General features: G+C 32.7%; 2 protein-coding genes and 1 long non-coding RNA gene across 3 annotated transcripts in view; 2 read left to right on the plus strand and 1 right to left on the minus strand.

Moving 5' to 3' along the window:
• Positions 1-2,951, minus strand: part of stg1 (stargazin-like protein) — a 151,488-nt gene extending 148,537 nt beyond the window's left edge. The window contains exon 1 of the mRNA XM_071180948.2: positions 1,477-2,951. Coding sequence (XP_071037049.1) covers positions 1,477-1,684 — 208 coding nt within the window. The 5' untranslated portion in view covers positions 1,685-2,951. The remainder of the gene's footprint in view (positions 1-1,476) is intronic.
• Positions 1-20,392, plus strand: part of LOC147806565 (uncharacterized) — a 394,172-nt gene that overhangs the window by 301,974 nt on the left and 71,806 nt on the right. The gene's annotated exons all lie outside the window — the stretch shown is intronic.
• LOC107440533 (tyrosine decarboxylase) lies at positions 12,239-13,772 on the plus strand. Its single transcript, XM_016053528.4, has one exon. The coding sequence runs from the start codon at positions 12,260-12,262 to the stop codon at positions 13,724-13,726; it is 1,467 nt and encodes a 488-aa protein (XP_015909014.3). The 5' UTR covers positions 12,239-12,259; the 3' UTR covers positions 13,727-13,772.

The following is a 20,392-nucleotide window of genomic DNA, read 5'->3' on the forward strand; positions in this document are numbered from 1 at the left end:
TTGATACACGAAAGTGCAAACCGGTTTCAGACGCGTAAAAACAATACAGCTCTATAGTATCACCTAATAACTAAGATTTAACTGAAAATCTTATAGTGCGTCTAATAATTTGGCCAGAGACTGTAAACGATATGAACTGCAATTGGTAAAAACTGTTCGTCTTTATCTTTCAAAAATTAATATTATACTATTCCACTTTAATCTGCATGCGTCTCAGGAAAAGTGAAAAACTGATATGGGTATATTTTCAAATCGTTTGTGTGGCATGAAAGCATAAGTGAAAATTATTTAGGAAACAATAATTGTAAAAAAAAAACACTATGCTGTAATGTGCCCCCGTTGATAAAATTTAAAAGAAATTAGTACTTAAAAATATGTAAATAAAGCCAAAAAACAACTTTTTTCAGTTTAAACAGTTTTAAATCGTTCCCTAAAAAAAGACTACTAGTAACAATAAAGTAAAATAGTAGATCTTTATTTTTCATGTAAGAATGTTATCTTATTTCAATTTAAAGTACGAATGTCGCAAGAAAAATTTAAAAATTTATCTGAACAGCGAATTTTTTTAAAATTATTTAGGTGGGATGAAAGGAAATATGATGAAAATGGAAATTAAAAAGACTAGTTGTAAGAAAATTATACATCGTATTGTTCAATGCCCTTGATGCGGGCTGTTATTTATATTACATTTTAATGAACATTTAAAACAAAATATGTTAAATGATTTTTTTTAATACACAGGAAAACTTTGAACCGTCCCGAAAAAGGGACTGCTGACACTACCTGAAAAAAAAATAGTAGTTCTTTCGTTTTCATACATTAATATGATGCCATTGCCATTAGATATCTTAGATCTTTCAAAACTAGAGTCCCTGGCTAAATTATTAGACGTACTGTAAGATTCTATGTAAAATCTTAATTATCATGTGATACTATACAGCTTTATTGTTTTTACGCCACTGAAACCGGTTTGCACTTTCGTGTATCAATTGGTTAAATTAGACGATATATAATATGTATTCGACGATAGGATAAATTAGACAATATATAACATAAATATAGAATATTCGTTATAGCAGATATTATATTAGAATATTGTAATAATTAGACCAAATTATAAGACTCCCTGCAGTTTTGTAATAATGACATGATTTGCACGAGTTTATAGGCAATACTTTTATATTTAAACATACATGCAATGGGTTTTTATTCAGGAGAGTTTTTATACACTTCCTATTTGTATTTATTTTTAACGTATTGCATAACAATGTTTACCCATTGATACAGGAACGTAAACAAGTTCAAACCGGTTTCATCCGAGTAAAAACAATACAGCTGATAATTATAATTTTACATAGAATCTTATAGTGCTTCTAATAATATGGCCAGGGACTGTATGTTGAGGTTCCCTAATTCTTTTCATGGGGGATTAAATAAAAGATTAAATTAAATGAATGAAGGATTAATTGTACTCACGGTCATTGTAGCAGAGTCTCCATATTCCAGATACTGTATGTTTCGAAAGATACTCCCTATCCCCTGTTCCGTTATACTTGGGATTAGGCATGAGCTCGATGCTGTGGAGCCAGGCGCTGGAGCAAATGGCTATAGATTGAGCTGCGAGGGCCACACTCGCTGCGATCAGGGTTAGAGCTCTGAGCAGCTTCAGGGATACCTTGATCATGGTTCGAACACCCCAAAGCTTTTTCGACCACTCAGTCCGTGGCCCTTCTGCAATCCTCTATCACACGCAGAACATTTTCTCATCAATTCTTGGAACACACTGCGTTCTTGAGCAATCTTTGGGTCATCACGTCCCGCGAGCAGACGAGATAGAAGCACGTCTTCGCGGGATAGACGAGGCAGAAGTCGCCGACCATTGGCACGTACCAATATGTTCCTCAACACCATAGAGGATGATCGTAAAGTCGGGCAGATACCTGTATTATTGCTCTTTCTCGCCAAGTCTATGAGATTGCATATTTCGGTATTATTTCTGCTGCTGTAGTAACCTCTATTGCATCGCAGAGGAAATAGAAGTAAAAAAGAAAACGATATCACGGAATTCGAAATGTAAGATTGGCAGTGATCATAGCTTAGGAAAGAATAATTTTAATCTTCAAAAAGGCATCAATATAGGATTTTATAGGCGATGAATGAATTATGCAATATTATCAGCATATCTACTATTTCATTATTAAAACTTTATCCACATATATACGCACACCGAACAATTTAAAACACAAAAACTATAAAATAGGAATTGATTTATCTAGCCTATCATATATGGTTATAAAATTAAATATTAAATGACTCAGAAACCTGCTTCATTTCGCTCTGAAAGTTATGCCGCTTTGCTAAAAAAGATTATCTATTTTCATTTAAAAAGGAAATTGATCTACTTAGAAATTCTAAAAATCATCCGCAGACGATAATCAATTAAGACTATTGCCATATTTATTTTTATCCGCGCAGACGATAAATTACAATGTCCCTTTAGAGAACAGTTCAGCTTCTTTTACATGTAACAAGCACACATATAGAAGAAATGATCTTATGGGATGTGTGGGGAGCACAATTCATTCTTCGAGTATCGAACTGTTCGTTCGCCGGTCTTTCACGCTTTTTCGTTCGCAGGAATGCTCAAGGGTCACCACTAGCAGCTGAAAAGGGGTTATGACCACATAGCTGGACATCCGGCTTCAGTAAAGAATAGAACATTCATTAGGCACAGATTATGAAGGGGGGATGCACCTCCCTACCTTCCGCCATCCCCGAGAAACAGAAGAAGATGAAGAGAAGGATTGGATGAAGAGGAAGATGCAGCCAAATATCGTTCGCGCGCTAGAGATCGGGGTGGCGGCGCACTCTAGGACGGACGAGTCCATTATTTCTAAGCAGGGATGGACATTCACGCCCATCGTGAGAGCAGAAATGTGCTCTTCGCTCTCGTTGAAGAGCTGATTTTTTTTTCCTTCCCTCCCTGTTTTACCTGAAACATGAAAACGATAAGAGGGAACCTGACAACAAAAAAAGATAATATGTTTTTGAGAAAAGAAAAATGGATTAAGCGCTTCAAAGGTCTTTATTTTTAATTAAAATAACCCTAATGTACAACTATTCTCAAAATACTTTATATTTCATGTTCAAACTTGGCTGACGATATTTTGTGAAATAAATTAAAATGGAAGGATTTGTAATAAGTAGAATTTTTGTTCATGCACAGTTAGTTTTAAATTATTATTTAGAAAACTAAAATAGAAAAAAAGATCAGTAAACGACAAAGTATATTACATCACTTTTTTTTAGTTTAAGTTACAATAACTAATATAAATATTTTACAAACAAATGATTAGTGCTAAGATTTGAAATATCAATAATTCAGTTTTTCACTAGTATTTTTACGTTATAAACTGTTTTCCTTAAAACGATATGTTAAAATTAGTTTAAATTTAAAACTCTTTAAAGTTCTTTCTAACCAAAATTTAAAACTGGAAGTAGTTTGTAACATAAATTCTGTGACAAAAAAAATCTTTTTCAATTTTTAGGCAAGAACTTGTTATTTTTTTATTTTCTTATTTAAGATGCGTATTTGAAAGATACAACATTTTTTAAATTATTTCGCGTTCATTGAATTTGCAAAGCAAAATATTTTAGTTATTATAATACCTTTCAAATGTTTTATACCTTTAGAATTCGGTAGCTTTTATAATAAATGACAAAATAATTAAACTTAGAGCAATTTAAATTTGTCTTTCAACAAAGTAATGTCTTCTTTATCGGATTATTCTTTAAATCAAAAGTTTTAAATCGACTTATGTATTAAAAAAAATTAAATATTCTTGCTATTGTAAAACTTTAACACATCTCATTTTTTTAAAACTAAATTTTTATTTCCAGCTTGCCTTGTCTAAAATTAAGTTTTATAAGTCTAAAGTGAAAAAAAATATACATTTTCAACCTCAATAACATTTTTGTGGTTTAGCTCAGTTTTTAATATCTATCTTTTTATGCATCTTTAAATGCATTTTAAATAAAATCAGAGATTTTTTCTTTAATTTTAACTGGATTTATTTTAGTTTTTGTGAGCTGAAATTGCTGGTCGAATTATTATAAAATTCGATTTTTCATTTCACATCTCGGTCCTCGAAATCCAGTTTCACGATCCACAATTTCAGAGCAGCAAACGAAAATTCAAAACTAAAATTACCGGTCGAATTAGTCTAGAGATTGATTATTCTTTTCCCGTTCTGTCCCGCAATCCAGTTCCACGATTCACAATTTCAGGGCAGCAAACGAAACCTCGGGCCGGGATAGCCTGGTTGTCAGGGCACTGGACTCGCGTTCATGAGAACGGGAGTTCGAATCCAATCGACTGAAGACTCCCCGTGTAGTAAATGGTGGCTGGTGCACGTTAAATCCGTCGGGTCACAAAGTACTGCATATTTCCATAACAAATTACACCTCTGTTAGTACTGAATTGGAGACTAATCGTTCTTTGGTTCAGGTCAAAATTGCGATCTGTAGGTGAATGAATGGATATATTAATAGGTCCACCTTATAAACGGGTGAGTCAGAAATTGAATTCTTGGTCCTATTGTTGGCAACACTAGAAAACAAGAATAATCGCACCCCTTATTTAATGGTCTACGATAATAACAACAACAAACGAAACCTCAAAACTGAGAATGCCGGTCGAATTAGTCTAGGGATTGATTATTCTTTTCCCGTTCTGTCCCGCAATCCAGTTCCACGATTCACAATTTCAGGGCAGCAAACGAAACCTGGGGCCGGGATAGCCTGGTTGTCAGGGCACTGGACTCGCGTTCATGAGAACGGGAGTTCAAATCCAATCGACTGAAGACTCCCCGTGTAGTAAATGGTGGCTGGTGCACCTTAAATCCGTCGGGTCACAAAGTACTGCATATTTCCATAACAAATTACACCTCTGTTAGTACTGAATTGGAGACTAATCGTTCTTTGGTTCAGGTCAAAATTGCGATCTGTAGGTGAATGAATGGATATATTAATAGGTCCACCTTATAAACGGGTGAGTCAGAAATTGAATTCTTGGTCCTATTGTTGGCAACACTAGAAAACAAGAATAATCGCACCCCTTATTTAATGGTCTACGATAATAACAACAACAAACGAAACCTCAAAACTGAGAATGCCGGTCGAATTAGTCTAGGGATTGATTATCCTTTTCCCGTTTTGTCCCGCGCAATCCAATTCCACGATCCGCAATTTTATTTAGACAATCTGGCAGATTTCATAGCATTATTGCTAAAACTTTTCTCTCAAAGCAGGCCAAACGGTTTCCTCCATTTCATTGGTAAATGCATGAAACCAAATTTTAAATATTCCATTGAATAGTGTCGAAACCCGAAATTTTTACGCGGTAAAAAATGGAATATATAAACAAATATGTTGAAATGAGAAATTAAATAAGGTATAATTGATTATAAAAACTTTACTTGCTACTTTACCTACTATTGGCATTCTCAATTACATTCTACATGCTACGCTGCCGTCAAAATTTGTTTCTGTCAATTGGTTTTGTTACTGTCAATTTCTGCTAATTCATTGACGCCAAATCGGCACCCTAGATTCTATCAAACCTAATTATGCGAGTCGCGATGGCTCAAAGGATAAAGCGTTCGCCTTCCAATGAGGTGAACTGGGGTTCGATCCCGGTGACGGCTGGTCGATACGAATTCCGCATCCGACTTGCACCCACTACAGGGCTGACGTGAAATATCCACAGTAGTAAACGGATCATGGGTTAGAGTCCCCTTGCCGTCAGGCTGATCATGAGAGGTTCTCGTGGTCTTCCTCTCCATGTAACGCAAATGCGGGTTGGTTCCATTAAAAAGTCCTCTACGAAGGCAAAATTTCTCCCACTACTTGATCCAGGAGTTCCCTTGTCATCTGGATAGGGTTCAAAATTACAAGGCTATGGAGTTGAACATTAGTAGTCGTAAACCCAAAAATTGGGTCGGCTGCTCAACGACGGTTATGAAATTATAAAAACCAAATTATACTATATCGACCTCAAAGGTTCGATATCGACCATTTTGGCGACCCTTGTTATTGAGTGAAACAGATAGTATTTAACATTGCTTTCACCGTTAATATTTTGTATATCGCTTTTTTCATGTTTTTTTTTCTTTCGTTTTTTTACTATTTTTGGTGATAAAAGGTAAAATAACCATTAAATGAATTGTCATTTAACTATTTTTTTCGAGCAATTACCTTTTCGCACTATTGCTAAATAATTTTTTGGGCAAAAAACAATTAAAACGTTTCTACAGTAATCAAAAATACAAAAACGTTTGTGAATGAAGCTACCATTATAACCGAGAAAAATGAATAAATTCTTAAGATTTATCCAAAAGATAATCAGAAACTAAATCTATGGAACCAAATCTCTATAATACGATTCAACTTTTCGAGAACTATCGATTTTTTAATTTGTTTTATAGCAATCTGCTCATCATCATAAAACAAAACAACAAAAAAATGTAAAGCAATCATGTGGGTTGCTAAGCAATGCAATGAGAACGTGGCGGCCCGCATCGTTTTCAAATATTTCGCTAGCATGCAGATTTGATAATGATATCCTAAACTCTATCTATCTTCTATATTATATAAAACGCTAATACGTACGTATGTATGTATGTATCAATAAAACCGATGATATTTATTTTCTCGCGCTGGCAACAGTTTTCATTTTTAATTGTTAGGTTTCGGCGCGCAAGAGCACGTAGTGAGCAACCAGATAACAATAACCAGAGTGAGCATTATCAGGTTGTTCAATTCAGATTCATGCACTAAAAACATGACACTATTTAATTTAAACTCAATTAGGAATTAATTAATTAATTGAAGTGAGAATGCTTTAAAAGGCCGCTGTTGAATTGATATTTTTCTACGGGGAGCTACCTAAACGTCTAAAAAACGTTTAAGTGTTTGTATTGAATGCATTGAATTTTTTAATATTTCGCGTTTATTTATGCATTGAATTTTCACGCTTTAAAATGCAGAATATTAGTGAAGCAATATTTGATAATTTATTTTGCTAATATGTTTCTTATTTAGCTAATGTTTTGATTTTTTTCACCATGTACAATCTAAATAGCTAATATGCTTTTTTAAAGCCGATAAGAACATTGGTAGAATTCTTCTACATAAGTACAATACTATGTTTTTGATGATAAAACACTATGTCTTTGATAATAAAATACTATGTCTTTGATGATAATATATTATGTCTTTGTGCTAGAACATTGTGTTCATTGGCGAGCGAGCGCAGCGAGCCATGGTTCACGGCGTGAACCACATAGGATTGCGTAGCAATTCTCGGGGGTTGGCGAGCGATAGCGAGCAGGGGGCGGAGCCTCCTAGTATTATATAAAACGCTAATACGTACGTATGTATCAATAAAACCGATGATATTTCTTTTCTCGAGCTGGCAACAGTTTTCATTTTTAATTGATTGGATTCGGCGCGCAAGAGCATGTAGAGAGCATCATATGACTAATCCATGTTATATAAAACGCTAATACGTTTTAATTGATAGGCTTCGGCGCGCAAGAACACGTAGTGAGCATATCATATGTCTAATCGGGTGATTTCTCACCGAATTATCAAAAACATTCTCACAAAATTATCTTCATCGAAGCCGATGCTTTACATCCGGCGTTCAGTACTATTTCATAATGTTTTACAACGCATGGTTTCAGCCTCCTGGTGGGAAAGACTTTAAAACAAAACTTACAAAAGTTACTTTTCTCAACAACTGAAATTTAGAATAGTGTGATTAAGAAAAATATGTGAATTGCTTGCAATTTCAAATTAATATTGAAATGCACAGGTTTAGAATTTTCTACAGTGAAAAGTTTTCGGAACTTCAGTGTTCAAAAAAGTATACAAAAGCTAGACGTTAAGAACGTATCCAATGCGCGAGCAAAGCGAGCATCGGATTGCGAAGCAATCCGAAATGGACTGCGAAAGCAGTTCCGGGGGTTAGCGAGCGCCAGCGAGCAGGGGGCGAAGCCTCCTAGTATTATATAAAACGCTAATATGTATGTATCAATAAAACCGATGATATTTCTTTTCTCGCGTTGGCAACAGTTTTCATTTTTAATTGATAGGCTTCGGCGCGCAAGAGCACGTAGTGAGCATCATATGGCTGATCTATATTATATAAAACGCTAATACGTTTTAATTGATAGGCTTCGGCGCGCAAGAGCACGTAGTGAGTATATCATATGTCTAATCGGGTGAATTCTCACCGAATTATCAAAAAACTTCTCACAAAATTATCTTCATCGAAGCCGATGCTTTACATCCGGCGTTCAGTACTATTTCATATTGTTTTACAACACATGGTTTTAGCCCTCTGGTGGGAAAGACTTTAAAACAAAACTTACAACAGTCACTTTTCTCAACAACTGAAATTTAGAGTAGTGTGATTAAGAAAAATATGTGAACTGTTTGCAATTTCAAATTAATATTGAAATGCACAGGTTTAGAATTTTCTACAGTGAAAAGTTTTCGGAACTTCAGTGTTCAGAAAAGTATACAAAAGCTAGACGTTAAGAACGTATCCAATGCGCGAGCAAAGAGAGCATCGGATTGCGAAGCAATCCGAAATGAACTGCGAAAGCAGTTCCGAGGGTTTGGCTAGTTATAATTTTAAATTCACATCAATAAAAGGGAGATTGCATTTAAATGAAATTACGCTAAATTTCTGTGTGTAAAATTCTCATACATGCATAAAATATGCAACGTGCCAAATTTAATAAAAAAATATATAAACATTAATCGAAAAACCATTTTCATTACGGGTATTTAATACTCCTTATACTACATTTATCTTAAAATAAATTTTTTCTTTAAATTTTGAACAGTTTTGAATTTTTTTTTAAATGTAAAGTGTCGGAAAATTTTGGCATGTGCAGATTTTTATTTGCAGGATTTCGTCTATTTGTTTTTGATTGGTTCTCCCTTAATGAGTCTAAAATTTAAATTTTTTAGAATCATAAATATTTTTTTGTATAATACAAAATTCCTCATACGAGTGTTTTATCTTAGATCATAGCTTATTATTTTTAAACAGCAGATCTTTATTTTCCAAACTAGCCATAATCCAATTAAAAGATTGTATCCATCTTATAAAATGACTGCATTTCCTACAACACTTAGCTATTTTGTTTCACTCATATATACAATATTTGTTTTTCTTTTAAATATTGTTTTAAACACTTTGATCTTACACTAATACATTAAAATAAACCATTTACTCGTAGATCATTCAAGATTAATCTCAGAAGCGCGTTCATTAGCGTTGGTGCCTGTGACCTCATAGAAGTAACAAAATAAAAAATAATATTTTTAAAAACCACGTTTTTGTAGTGGAGAATAATAATTTTAAAAAAATTGAAAAACGAAAAACGTGGGGCGCATGAAATACATAACAGTAACATTATGTGTGCTTATGAGAATATGTGTATGTATATCTGTAATTGTAATTGTATCTGAATGTGGATGTGGAATATGTTTGAGTACTTGCATATGTATGTGGATGTATATGTGGCTGTGCATGTGTATGAGTAAGAAAATGTGTATATGTATGTGTATATGTACTGTTATGTATTTCATGCGCCCCACGTTTTTCGCTTTTCAATTTTTTTTTAATTTTTATTCTCCACTACAAAAACGTGATTTTTAAAAATATTATTTTTTATTTTGAATTCTTTTATTTTAAATTATAATTTTTTTAATTTTTAATTTTTATTTTATATTTTTTTTAAAAATTATTACTTTTCAATTATTATTCTTCACTACAAAAAACGTGGTTTTTAAAAATATATATTTTTATTTGGATTATTTTTCTTAGTCAAGAGTAGTCAAGACTACTACAAGACCACTACTAAAATAATAGAACTGTCATTTTAAATTAGGGATACAAAAATCTTTGTAGAAAAACAATACCTTTACGACTTTCATTAGTTTTATGCTGATGACAACCAAAACAATCTGGAAATGAATGAGGAAAAACTTCATCCTACCACATGATTTTTCAGCCAATAAAAATACTCCGACAATAAAAATCTTTTCACCTGACATGTAATACTAATTTGAAATAATGGAATCGACAACAAAAGACAATCTCAAAAATATTTTTTTTTTAAATTTTAATTTTATTTTACTTTATATGTCTTTTTTTCTCTTCATTTTCATGCATTGTCATCCAATTCTAAACTATGTGCCAAATTTGAAGTTTGTAGCTAGTCGGGAAGTTAGTTTAAAATCGATTACAAAATTCCACCCGGACAGACATACACGAAGGCAAGTTTATATAAACGTGGTAAAATAATAAAATAATAAAAACACGTAAAATCTCACTGCGATGTGGTTTCATTTCAGTTGGACTTGTTTTGTGCTTGTGGCTTGGACAATTGTAGCTTGTACAATGACAAAACTGGAAGAAAATTGTACTGCATTATTTGAAAGAAAGATTTTGCACTTCGTGGTGTAAATGAAAACAATAGCCGGAAAAGGAGATCTAACTTTGAAATGTACAAGATTTATAAACAACCCGATATTATTAAATACATAAAAATAAATAGAATGAATTGGATGGCCCACGTGATTCGAATGAGTGATGACACTACAATAAAAAAGATATTGCTTTTTAGACCCTCTGGAATAAGTTAAGATGAGCTGACTCGGTGGCGTTTGATTTTTCTTACGAATAATGAAAAGAATTGGAGATTACAAATAAATCGGAAGTCGTTATGGAAAAATCTTCAGAGGAAGGCATTGGCCCACATTGGGCTGTCTGGCGAACTATGATGATGATGATGGACTTGTGCAGTGTAAAAAAAGCGAATTCCCTGAATATCTTTGGATCTAATGATTGGATCTTGACGTGTTAAGAATCAATCATAAGGGTTCGAGCGCTTCATTTAAATTATGCTAATTGATTAATACAGAAAACATTTAAGTTACGAAATCTCACACAAAAACATATTTTCGCCTTATAAAAATGGTTTATTATCGATTATTCAGATTATTGATCCTCGAAATATGAGAGATAGAGACAGCCGCAATCTGTAGAACATTGCCCCCAGGAGTTTAGGCAGGAGAGCAGTCGAAAGACTCGTAATGTTAATTTCTTTTTTTTTACTTCCGTTTTTCGCTACCTTGGAAGAAGTTTTGTTTTTAAATTTATATTTTCAGAAACTGATCGACCGAATTCCTTTCAATTTCGTCGTTAAAACTAGGTATGTAAAAATGAGTATACCTGAAACTTTCCCTCTAATTCTCGAAGTAAATAAATACAAAAAAATAGTGCGTGGAGTCCCTCAGCTCGGAAGAAGTTAAACTTCGCAACCTGCGACGTTAATAGTAGAAGAATCAGCAGTCGTAGAAGGATCACTAGTTCTATTCAACGACTCTTTTTCCTGCTCCGCTCGCTTCCGTGCTCTGTAATCACGGTAATATTGTGCATTTTTCCCTCGTGGACCTCTTGAACCAGTGGAAGTGCTTGTGGTTGCCTCATCGTCTCGCCCTGCAAAATGTATTTGTATTAATAATGTATGTGAATGCGTCATAATGTAATTTCAAAAGAGAAAACCGAACAATCAATTGATATTCACAAGAGGCGTACCTTGACATAACCTTAAATCCGTCGCATTGTCCGTGGGATTGTTTTCACTCAATTTTTACAATTGTTATCCACTAAATTTGAAAACAAAAAAATAATACCCTATTAAATTATATGTGTATCAAAACAAACTAAAAAAATATTTATAGAAAAACAATACTTTAAATATTTTTATGCTAGTGAGAACCAAAACAACATGGAAGAGGGAAAACTGGATCCTACCACGTGATTTCCCGGCCAATAAAAATGTAGCGTTAAACGTTTAACGCAACCTTGTTTGGAAGTCGCATAAGAAGTATAACTTCAATAATTATTTTTTCGCACATAACTGTTTGTAAAAATTTTGCGATTCGTTTCATTAAGTCCAGACATGCGGAGAAATGCGCAAGAGAAATGGAAAGTCCATAAGTCTAAGCTTGATTCTGAACTGCATCATAATCATCGATTAACCGATCTAGTTCACTACTAACGAATTCGGGAAGCTATCTTTCCTCAACGTGAGTTACAAGTCAGTTTACGAAACAAACACTCAGAACGTCTCTACATCGTTTGTTTAATGAATAGTATTTGAATCATTCGGACATGGATTTGAAAAAGTTTCGCTCTGCAGGGAGAGAAGTCATTGAATTTATTGCAAATTATCATGATTATTTGTCTTTACTTCCCGTGACTCCGATCGTTGATCCCGGATACATGAGAAAACTGGTTCCCGAAGACCCTCCAAATAAAGGAGAAGACTGGGATCGTATCATGCAAGATTTGCAATCCGTCATTCTGCCAGGGATGACCCATTGGCTCCATCCAAATTTTTACGGCTATTTTCCTAGTGGATTCTCATACGAATCGCTTTTGGGAGATTTTTTGTCCGAAGGAGCGCCAAGTATAGGGTTCAGTTGGATATCCAGCCCTGCTCTTACGGAGTTGGAAGCCATAATCCTGGATTGGTTGGGCGACATGATCGGTCTGCCTGAAGATTTTCTGACTTTCCCAAAGGACAGCCAGGGAGGCGCCGCCCTGCAGAACTCCTGCTCCGATGCGAATTTCCTGTGCATCCTCATAGCGAGAACCGACAAGGTCTTGAAAATAAGCGAGGAAAAATCAGAGCCCGTTTCAGCCAAACTGGCGACAAATCTGGTTGTTTACTGTTCTAAGGAGAGCCGCGCGTTTGTGGAACGAGTGGCTCGCTTGGCGTTGGTACAGCTGAGAATTTTAGACACCAACGACAAATACCAGCTAACCGGAGAACTTCTGGAACGCGCCATAAAAGACGATTTGAAAGAAGATTTGACACCTTTCTTCGTCGTGGCCACTTTAGGAACATATTCGTGTACTTCCTGCGATGTTCTAAGCGAATTAGGTCCCGTTTGCAAAAAGTACGACGTATGGTTGCACGTTGACGCGGCGTATGCTGGAAATGCTTTAGTCCTCAAAGAATACAGGCACTTGTTAGAAGGGATTGAGTACGCGTCTTCCTTCAGCATGGACCCAGCTATGTGGTTGCCAAACATCACAGAGGGCACGGCTATGTGGATCAGAGACAAGCAGAAAATGAGTCAGTGTTTTGTAGTGGATCCTCTGTACCTGCACCATCAGCATGACGAAAATAAAAGTGCCATCGATTACCGACACTGGAGCATTCACCTGAGCCGACGATTCAGAGCTTTGAAATATTGGTTTGTCATGAGGCTGTTCGGGAAAGTGGAGCTCCGCAATTTTATAAGGAATCACATCGATTTGGCGAAGTATTTCGAAACACTCTTGAAAAATGACTCGCGTTTTGAAGTTCTTAACAGAGTTGAGTTCGGCCTCGTCTGCTTCAGACTCAAAGGTAGCGATATTTTGAATATCACGCTTTTGAGACAGATCAACGGCACTAAGAAATTGTTTCTGACTAATGTTACGTTGGGAAATCACTACGTTATACGGTTTTGTGTGTGTTACCCAAAAGCGACCAAAAAAGAAATCGACCACGCTTTTGATGTCATAAGAGAAACTGCTGATGAAGTTTTGGACTTGGTTTTTAACCACTTTAACCAAATTGTAACATAGTTTTTTTTAAATCTTTTTGATTATAAAATAAAATTTCATTTCTCGAGTAATATATATATATATACATAATTTTGTCTGTATATTTATTTGAAGTATATTGATTCAAAACTTTAGTTTTGCTTGTGAAATTCTTAATACAAATATTTAGTTAATAAGTTTTAGCCACAAATATTTAGTCAATAAGTTTTAGCCACAAATATTTAGTCAATAAGTTTTAAAAATGTATTAAAAAAAGTTTTGTAGTCATTTTTTTGTAGCATCACTTCTAAAAAGTACTAACAATACACCAACAATTAAAAGTTTTTCATATAATTACGATAAATAAGATGTATTTAACAAATTTATTATTTTCTGAAATATAAAAGAGGTATATGCGATTAAAAAGCTAAAAGTTTTAAATGCAAGAAAGATTTAAAATCGTATTTAATTAAAAGCATTTCTTTTTTTTTGTGACTACTGACAGATTGTTCCTTTGACGAATCCCCAACGTGCAATAACAACGAAGCTGCAATATATTCAAATAATATGCAGATATTATTTGAATATATATTCAAATAATATCAGGTACTTTTCGGTTAGCCGGTTGCAGATCTTACCAATTACTTTAAGAACTATTACCAAATATAAGCAAAAAATTGTCGTCTTGTTGTTCTGAAACAATGAATTTGTTTAAATTTTATTTGGCGCAGGACAAAATAATTTAATGATTTTTTACTTGCGTTCAGCTAATCGAAATGTATTAAACAAGGTTACCACATCAACACCACTAGAACAAGCTAAAAGTCGCCAAGAAATGTAGATGTCCGCTAACTATCTATTTTATATTTTTCATTTTATTTTTTAAGCACATAAAAATTAAATGTAATAAAAAAATGGGTACGATAAAAAAAAAATTAAAAAATAGTTCAATTTCCTTTTTTCCGTCTGATCAGAAAGTACCACGCAGCTTAACTTATAAATTTATTTGTTGTGTTTTCCATTTTATAACTTAGGCTTTGCTTTGGTTTTAGCGACTTTTATTATTAAATAACAAACCTGCCAATGTTGTCAAGAAGATTTTATGACAATAATCTCCAGAAATCGCTTAACAAAATTCCGTATATTTACGCAATGAAACCAACCATTACAATATCAAAATATTTATTAACAGTAATTTTAAATACAATTTGATGGCAGAAAATTGCAAATTGTCCTCCATAATTGTTTGTATATTACATTATGTCTACTTGGTGATCATCACACTTAACATATATTTTTAGAATATTGGTTAAAGTGAAATCGAGAAATTATTCATTTTTTGAGTCAAAAAGCTTTACTCTCGTTGCTGGAACAATAAAATTTCTCAAAATCTGACTCACTTTTTGGGGAAGATATTTAGGCATTTTTCGGTTAGCATCAGGTGTGAGGAAATTCAACATCAATTTTTTTAATGTTTTATTGCTTTTAACATTTTATTTAAATTTTTGAGAACCTTCATTTTGTTCAGGGTTAAAAAAAAAATAAAACGAAAAAATAGTAAACAAATAAAAAAAAAAGAGTTGGTAGAGGTTCAAAGTTTTTTGGAGATTTCGCCTGGCTAACCGAAGAGTACCGATATTTTAAAAAATATCAAAACCAATTTAATTGCCAGATTCCCCCTTTTTTTGTTGATATTTTACCAATCGTCTTTCACCAACTTTAAGTTTTCTTCGGCAATCAAATAGGTTTTTCATTTTGCCTTCCTGTCTTATGATGTAAATATACGACTTTTTAAAATTCGATTTCTCAGGAACTATTCGACCTATTTCTCTCAAATTTTGTATTATGCCGTGTAACGTTACATATTTTAAAACGATGTAAAAAAATTGCATATCTAACAATTCAAAATGTTTTGATTATTTTTACATAAAATAGATCTTGGAAGATCGCACGCAAAGATATTATGATAACTTCGCATCTTTCTCTTTGTAAAAATAAGTTAGACTTTTTCTGGTTATTAGCTTTCAAACTTTACGTAATTAACACATTATTTCCACTCATAAACATAGTTTAAAAAAACTTTCTTGGCCATTATATTAAAAAAATATCATTTTAAACTTATAAAAATATTTTGCGAGTTGGCGAAAATGACACTATAAATACTTTACTTGAAAAAGTTCAATTTTAACTTTAATTATTAAGAAAAATGAAACCATAAATCGACACTTTTTTATCTACATATTCTTTTATAACAATAAGTTGAGTTGAATTTAGAATCCCCGATTTTAAAATATGCCGTTAATAGCAATTTGTTCATACTTAATCATTAGGAAACATCAACCTTAAACGCTAATTACTGAAACAAAATAATAATTTAGGTTCATAATGACATTAGAAATTTTACAATTGTGTATAGATATTTAAATTTAAGATGATATAATTTATAGATATTTAAATTCAAGAGAATATAATTTTTAAAAGAATCATAAATATTTAGAATAACTACATTAAAAAAATAAATTATGAAATTAGGAGAATTTCAACTGTACACTATATATTTTATTTATACTTTTTACTAACGTTTTAATTTTCTTTGACTTTATCCATTTTTTAATTGTTTTCACATGCCTTTCTATTTGAAGTAACGAGGCGGTTTCTATTTAGATAACGAACTTTTATAAAAGTTCTTAACGATAGAAAAAACGTATTGCTGTTTTATATTAACTGTGTCATTTCGAAATCCATTCTTTACATAGTTGTTCATTTACTTTAGGGAACACGCGGAAAATTATATTTTTTCATTTTGTTTTTCTATCAGAATTTTTGCAAGTTGCAATCGCGCAAACTGGCATTTCGTTAATAGTTTTAAAATTTTGTAAATTCACGGCAAAAACTGAGAAAGTCATTATAGAAAATAACAAATGCCTTAGAATATGTCACAAAAAGAAATGCTCCAATATTAGTTAGAGCTAGTAAGGGCAAACGCTCTGTTCTTGAAGTAAAAGTGCGAGCTTTGCGCCAAAGTGACGTCACTAGAGAAAATCGGAGGATTGGCACGGCGAGAGTTTCTTCAAAGGAGTGAACCAGCCCTTCTATTCTCTTTAGCCCTGCTCCAGACCACACTATGGGGGGATCATATCCCATATATCTTGGGGGTCAGAAATCTGAATCAGTCGAAAAAAAGGTACGATTATTCAGAGAAAGTACGTTTTTGTGTCTGATTCCGAAATGTAAAATATCGTCTGCATTAATTAATTAGCATATTTGAGGTCACCCCATGGAACCATTAAAAATGAGTCCTAGAACGCGAAGATCCGATCATTAGATCAGAATTTATTTAAGGCAGTCAGTTATTATTATTTTTTTTCTTTTTGGCGCCGTTGAGAAATATCTGGGCTTTAGAACAGGTAAATAACTTAAATATTTCAAAAGTTCATTAAACTTTTTTAAAAACTGAATTTTACAACTAGATGAAAATTATCAAAATCGTTAAAAATTAATAGTCACTGATCAATAGAGAATTTTTTATAAGCCCAGAAAAGACATTGTTAGAATAACTTATTAAATATCAAAATATTAATTCACCAACGATTTTCGTTATCACGAAACTGTTTCTTTCTTTTTTTTTTTACCTTTCATAATGACGTTTTGCGTTTTCAAAATTAACATAGAGGGCGCTGATTGACTAAATTTCCCCTAAGTGTACGAATAACTGTTGCCAAAGTTATGAAAATAACATATTCACATAAAAGGCCGTATTTCATGCGATGACAGTCAGTTTTAAATATAATATCTATAATTTTTCTGTCTATTCTTTTTTAATAATTAAACTATCTGAGAACTAGAAGCGTTATTTTTTTCGATGATCTGAAAACTGAATGGATATATAGGTAACACTTTAGGAACTTAGTTGTAAACGGTACTAAGCTATTTTTATGGTTTTGAACAACACGACTTTCGAAGAATAAGCCTTTTTGTTTTTCGAAGGCTCTGTCGTAATATGGCATGATGCTTTTTTGCGAAAAATATGCTATTTTTATAACTACTGTGAGTTTGCATCTATTACTCATAACTGTTGATGCGTTAGCGGAGTAGCACAGTATTGAGTGAAAGTGTTAACTCACATAAAGAAACTTGAAGATTTAAACATTTCTTTATTTCATACAGTACCATCTCGATACAGCGTACAACTGAAGATATTTAAACATAAATATATCTTAACAAAAATGTTGGTACGTCACCGGAAACAACAACACAGTGACGTGACATAGTGAAGAGACAAGAAGTCGACTGAAAACACATGCTTACAACAATGCATGCTTTATATACAGATTCCATAATCATATGCACGGATGACGTCACTTACGTTATCTGAAAAGAAAATGTCTGTTGCCACCACACGACCGAAACTTAATTCTGTTAACTTAATGTATTCAGAGGAGTAACAAACCACTCCAACATACGGCCCCACGGTCGTGTGATCTATATCAGAGAAAAATATATTATTCACAACTTCTTTAAATTTATTACCCATTAATGGTTTTGTTAGGAAATCTGCTAAGTTATTCTTAGAATGAATAAAAGCTAATTCTACTAGATTTTCTTCAATAAGTTGTCGAATAAATTTATATCGAATATCTATATGTTTTGTCTTAAAATTTTCACAATTATTTCTAGAGAAATGTATAGCAGCCTGATTATCACAAAACACTTTTGGTACAATTTTGTCAGGCAGAATACTAAGTTCATTAATTACTCTAGAAAACCAAACTGTTTCTTTCATACTTTCACATAAGGCAACAAATTCAGATTCCATTGAGCTAAGGGCAATACATTTTTGTTTACTTGAACGCCAGCTAAAAACTACATCTCCAAATTTTATTAAATATCCACTAGTTGAATGGCGATTACTTAAACTACAGCCCCAATTAGCATCAGAAAAACAAATTAAATTTAAATTATTAGCTTTACTTAAATTAATTTTGTAATCCTTAGTGTTAAATACATAATTCATTATATCAACCACGATTTTCCAATGTTCGAACGTATAACCATTTGAAAATTGAGACATCAAATTTACTGAAAAACTAATATCAGGTGTCGTCCGATCAGCTAAAAAGGTTAAACAGCCGATTAAAGTTCGATATTGAAATCGTTTCATTAAGTCGTTTTCAACAATATCACTTTCATTTATTTTTCCAGGAAGTTTACATCCGAGTTTTATCGGAAGACTAACATTAGACTTTGGAAGTTCTTTAAATTTTATCCTTAATTTCTCAATATACGTATTTTGATGCATTAATAAAGCACCATTGTTCGTATCAAAATTTACGCCTAACAAATATTTTACCTGACCTAATTCAGTTAATTCTAATTTACTTTTAATTAGTGAAATAGCATTATTAACATCAATTTGTGTTTTACCAAAAATTACAATATCATCAACATACACAATTAAAATAATATTCTTACGTTTATAAACACAATTTAACCATTTTAATTTCTCAAATTTTAAATCTTTAAATATACTATCAAGTTCAAAGTTCCAATATCGACTACTTTGATGTAGCCCGTATAAGGATTTATGCAATAAATAAACTTTACCTTCATGACCTTTAACAATATATCCTGGAGGTTGTTTAACATATACAGGTTCCGATAAATTCCCATACAAGTATGCAGACTTTACATCGACTTGATAATGACACCAGTTTAACATTGATACTAATAAAATAAATGACAATTTAATAATTGAAAAGTTAACAACAGGAGAAAATGTTTCTCCATAATCAATACCTGCTCTTTGTTTAAATCCCAAAGCAACAAGTCTAGCTTTATATTTCGTAGGTTTATTATTTTCATCACGTTTAACAGTGTAAACCCATTTAGTGCCTATCACTTTAGTGTTTTTAGGAAGATCTACTAACTCCCACACTTTGCGTTTTTCAATCATTTTGAGTTCTTCACTCATAGCAAAATCCCATTTTTCTCTATCTTTGCAAATTTGTGTATCCTCAAAAGTTTTGGGAAATTCAGAAAAATGACACTCGTATTCGAAATCTTCATTTGAATTTAAATCTTCCTCACTACTTGAACTTTTAGTTACGTTATTAGGATGTTTACTTTTTGCTTTAAAAGAAAATTTCTCAGGTTCAAAAGAGAGTTTGTTTTTCTCACAATACTTTTTAACATCATTTAAAGATCTAAGTCTTAGTTTACTTGAAGGAGGATAATAAAATACATTTATTCTTTTACTTTTAGTTCTTGGACATTCTTTCCTTTCCCACTTTTCGATATCAATAGGACTTAATTTATCTAACGCTGTTTTATCATTACTAGATTCATTATCAAAGTTATCTAGCTCGTTTTTCAAATTTAGGTTGAATTTAACATATTCAAATGATTTATTTTTTCCAAATAAAGTTTCTACACCCTTTTTGGTTTCATCAATACTAACATGAATTGTTTCAATTACTTTCCTATCGTTCGGAATAAAAATTCTGTACCCTTTGGTTCGTACAGCATATCCTACAACAATTCCAAGTTTAGCTCTAGGTTGAAGTTTATTTCTATTAATTTTGGGAATATGTACATAAGCTAGTGATCCAAAAATTTTAAAATGTCTTACTGAAGGTTTAAAACCTGACCATATTTCAATTGGACTTAAATGATTAGTTAGTTTATGCTCGCATCTGTTTTTGGTATGCA

This window comes from Parasteatoda tepidariorum, chromosome 8 (assembly GCF_982258835.1).
Source record: "Parasteatoda tepidariorum strain Cologne lab strain chromosome 8, Ptep-v5.0, whole genome shotgun sequence".
In the NCBI taxonomy this organism is placed as follows: domain Eukaryota; kingdom Metazoa; phylum Arthropoda; class Arachnida; order Araneae; family Theridiidae; genus Parasteatoda; species Parasteatoda tepidariorum.